The sequence below is a fragment of the Pteropus alecto genome, unplaced genomic scaffold, assembly GCF_000325575.1.
Source record: "Pteropus alecto unplaced genomic scaffold, ASM32557v1 scaffold45, whole genome shotgun sequence".
NCBI classification, from domain to species: Eukaryota; Metazoa; Chordata; class Mammalia; order Chiroptera; family Pteropodidae; genus Pteropus; species Pteropus alecto.
Window position 1 is genome coordinate 29158426 of NW_006442491.1, and position 886 is coordinate 29159311.

Sequence of the window (886 nt, forward strand, 5' to 3'; positions counted from 1 at the left end):
GCCAGCGAGGAGGAGGTTTTATCCTATTTGTGCGCCAGAGCAGTTAAGCCCAGCTTGATTAAACACCAGACATTTTTTCATTGTTAGTATATGTTGAATGTTAATAGGCCATAACTGGTCTAAACACCTTACATACTTTGCTTTTTCATCCTTCGGCCAGCCACTAATGAAAATATTATTAATTTTGCAGATAAGGAAACAGACTCAGAGAATTATTTGCCCAGCTAATAAGGGGCAAAACTCTATCTACTACGTTGCTTCCAGGATGGTCATTTTCAAAGATTTTTGAAGCAACAGAATTTTTTTTTTTTTCTAAGCAATACTTTATATGGAAGCCCAATATATGAAGCAGATAAAGCCATGCTGGTCTGGTTAAGAGAAATGTGGATAGCTTGAAGCCACTAGTTTAGGAGATGGAGTAATAGTGGTCTCATACCTTAGATTTGTGTCCTACCTAAGCAAGTTCATTCCTTACTAACACAAGATCAATAGGGCAGTTGCTGTTGTTGATCCTTTTGACAGATGAGAACTGTAACTCAGAGAGATCCTTGGATTTGCCCGCATGGCTAGGTAATATCAGAGCTAGTTCTAAAATGGCTTCTAGTCCAGTGCTTTTCTCCCCTTGCCCCTCCTCTAATGAGCGACCAGAAAGAAGTACGCCCAAGGCTAAAATGAGAGTGCGTGAGGAATTCCCGCCACTACCAGCAGGCTTTCTGCCAGTCCTAGGCCTGACCTTGAAGAATTCACCTTTCTCCTTTCTTTTTAATCAGATGGAAACCAAAATCCTGTGAACCAATTCGCCGAGAAGGCCCCAAGGTACGATTATGTGAGCATGGCAGTGATGCTCTATCACAGGGAGACTCACCCAAGGCTCTGGGGCCCATCA

At 42.4% G+C, this 886-nt stretch overlaps 1 protein-coding gene across 1 annotated transcript in view; it reads left to right on the forward strand.

The window, feature by feature from the left end:
* DNTTIP1 (deoxynucleotidyltransferase terminal interacting protein 1) overlaps positions 1 to 886 on the forward strand; it is a 16335-nt gene that overhangs the window by 8170 nt on the left and 7279 nt on the right. Inside the window, exon 8 of the mRNA XM_006921861.3 lies at positions 771 to 816. Within this exon, the coding sequence (XP_006921923.1) occupies positions 771 to 816 (46 nt within the window). The remainder of the gene's footprint in view (positions 1 to 770; positions 817 to 886) is intronic.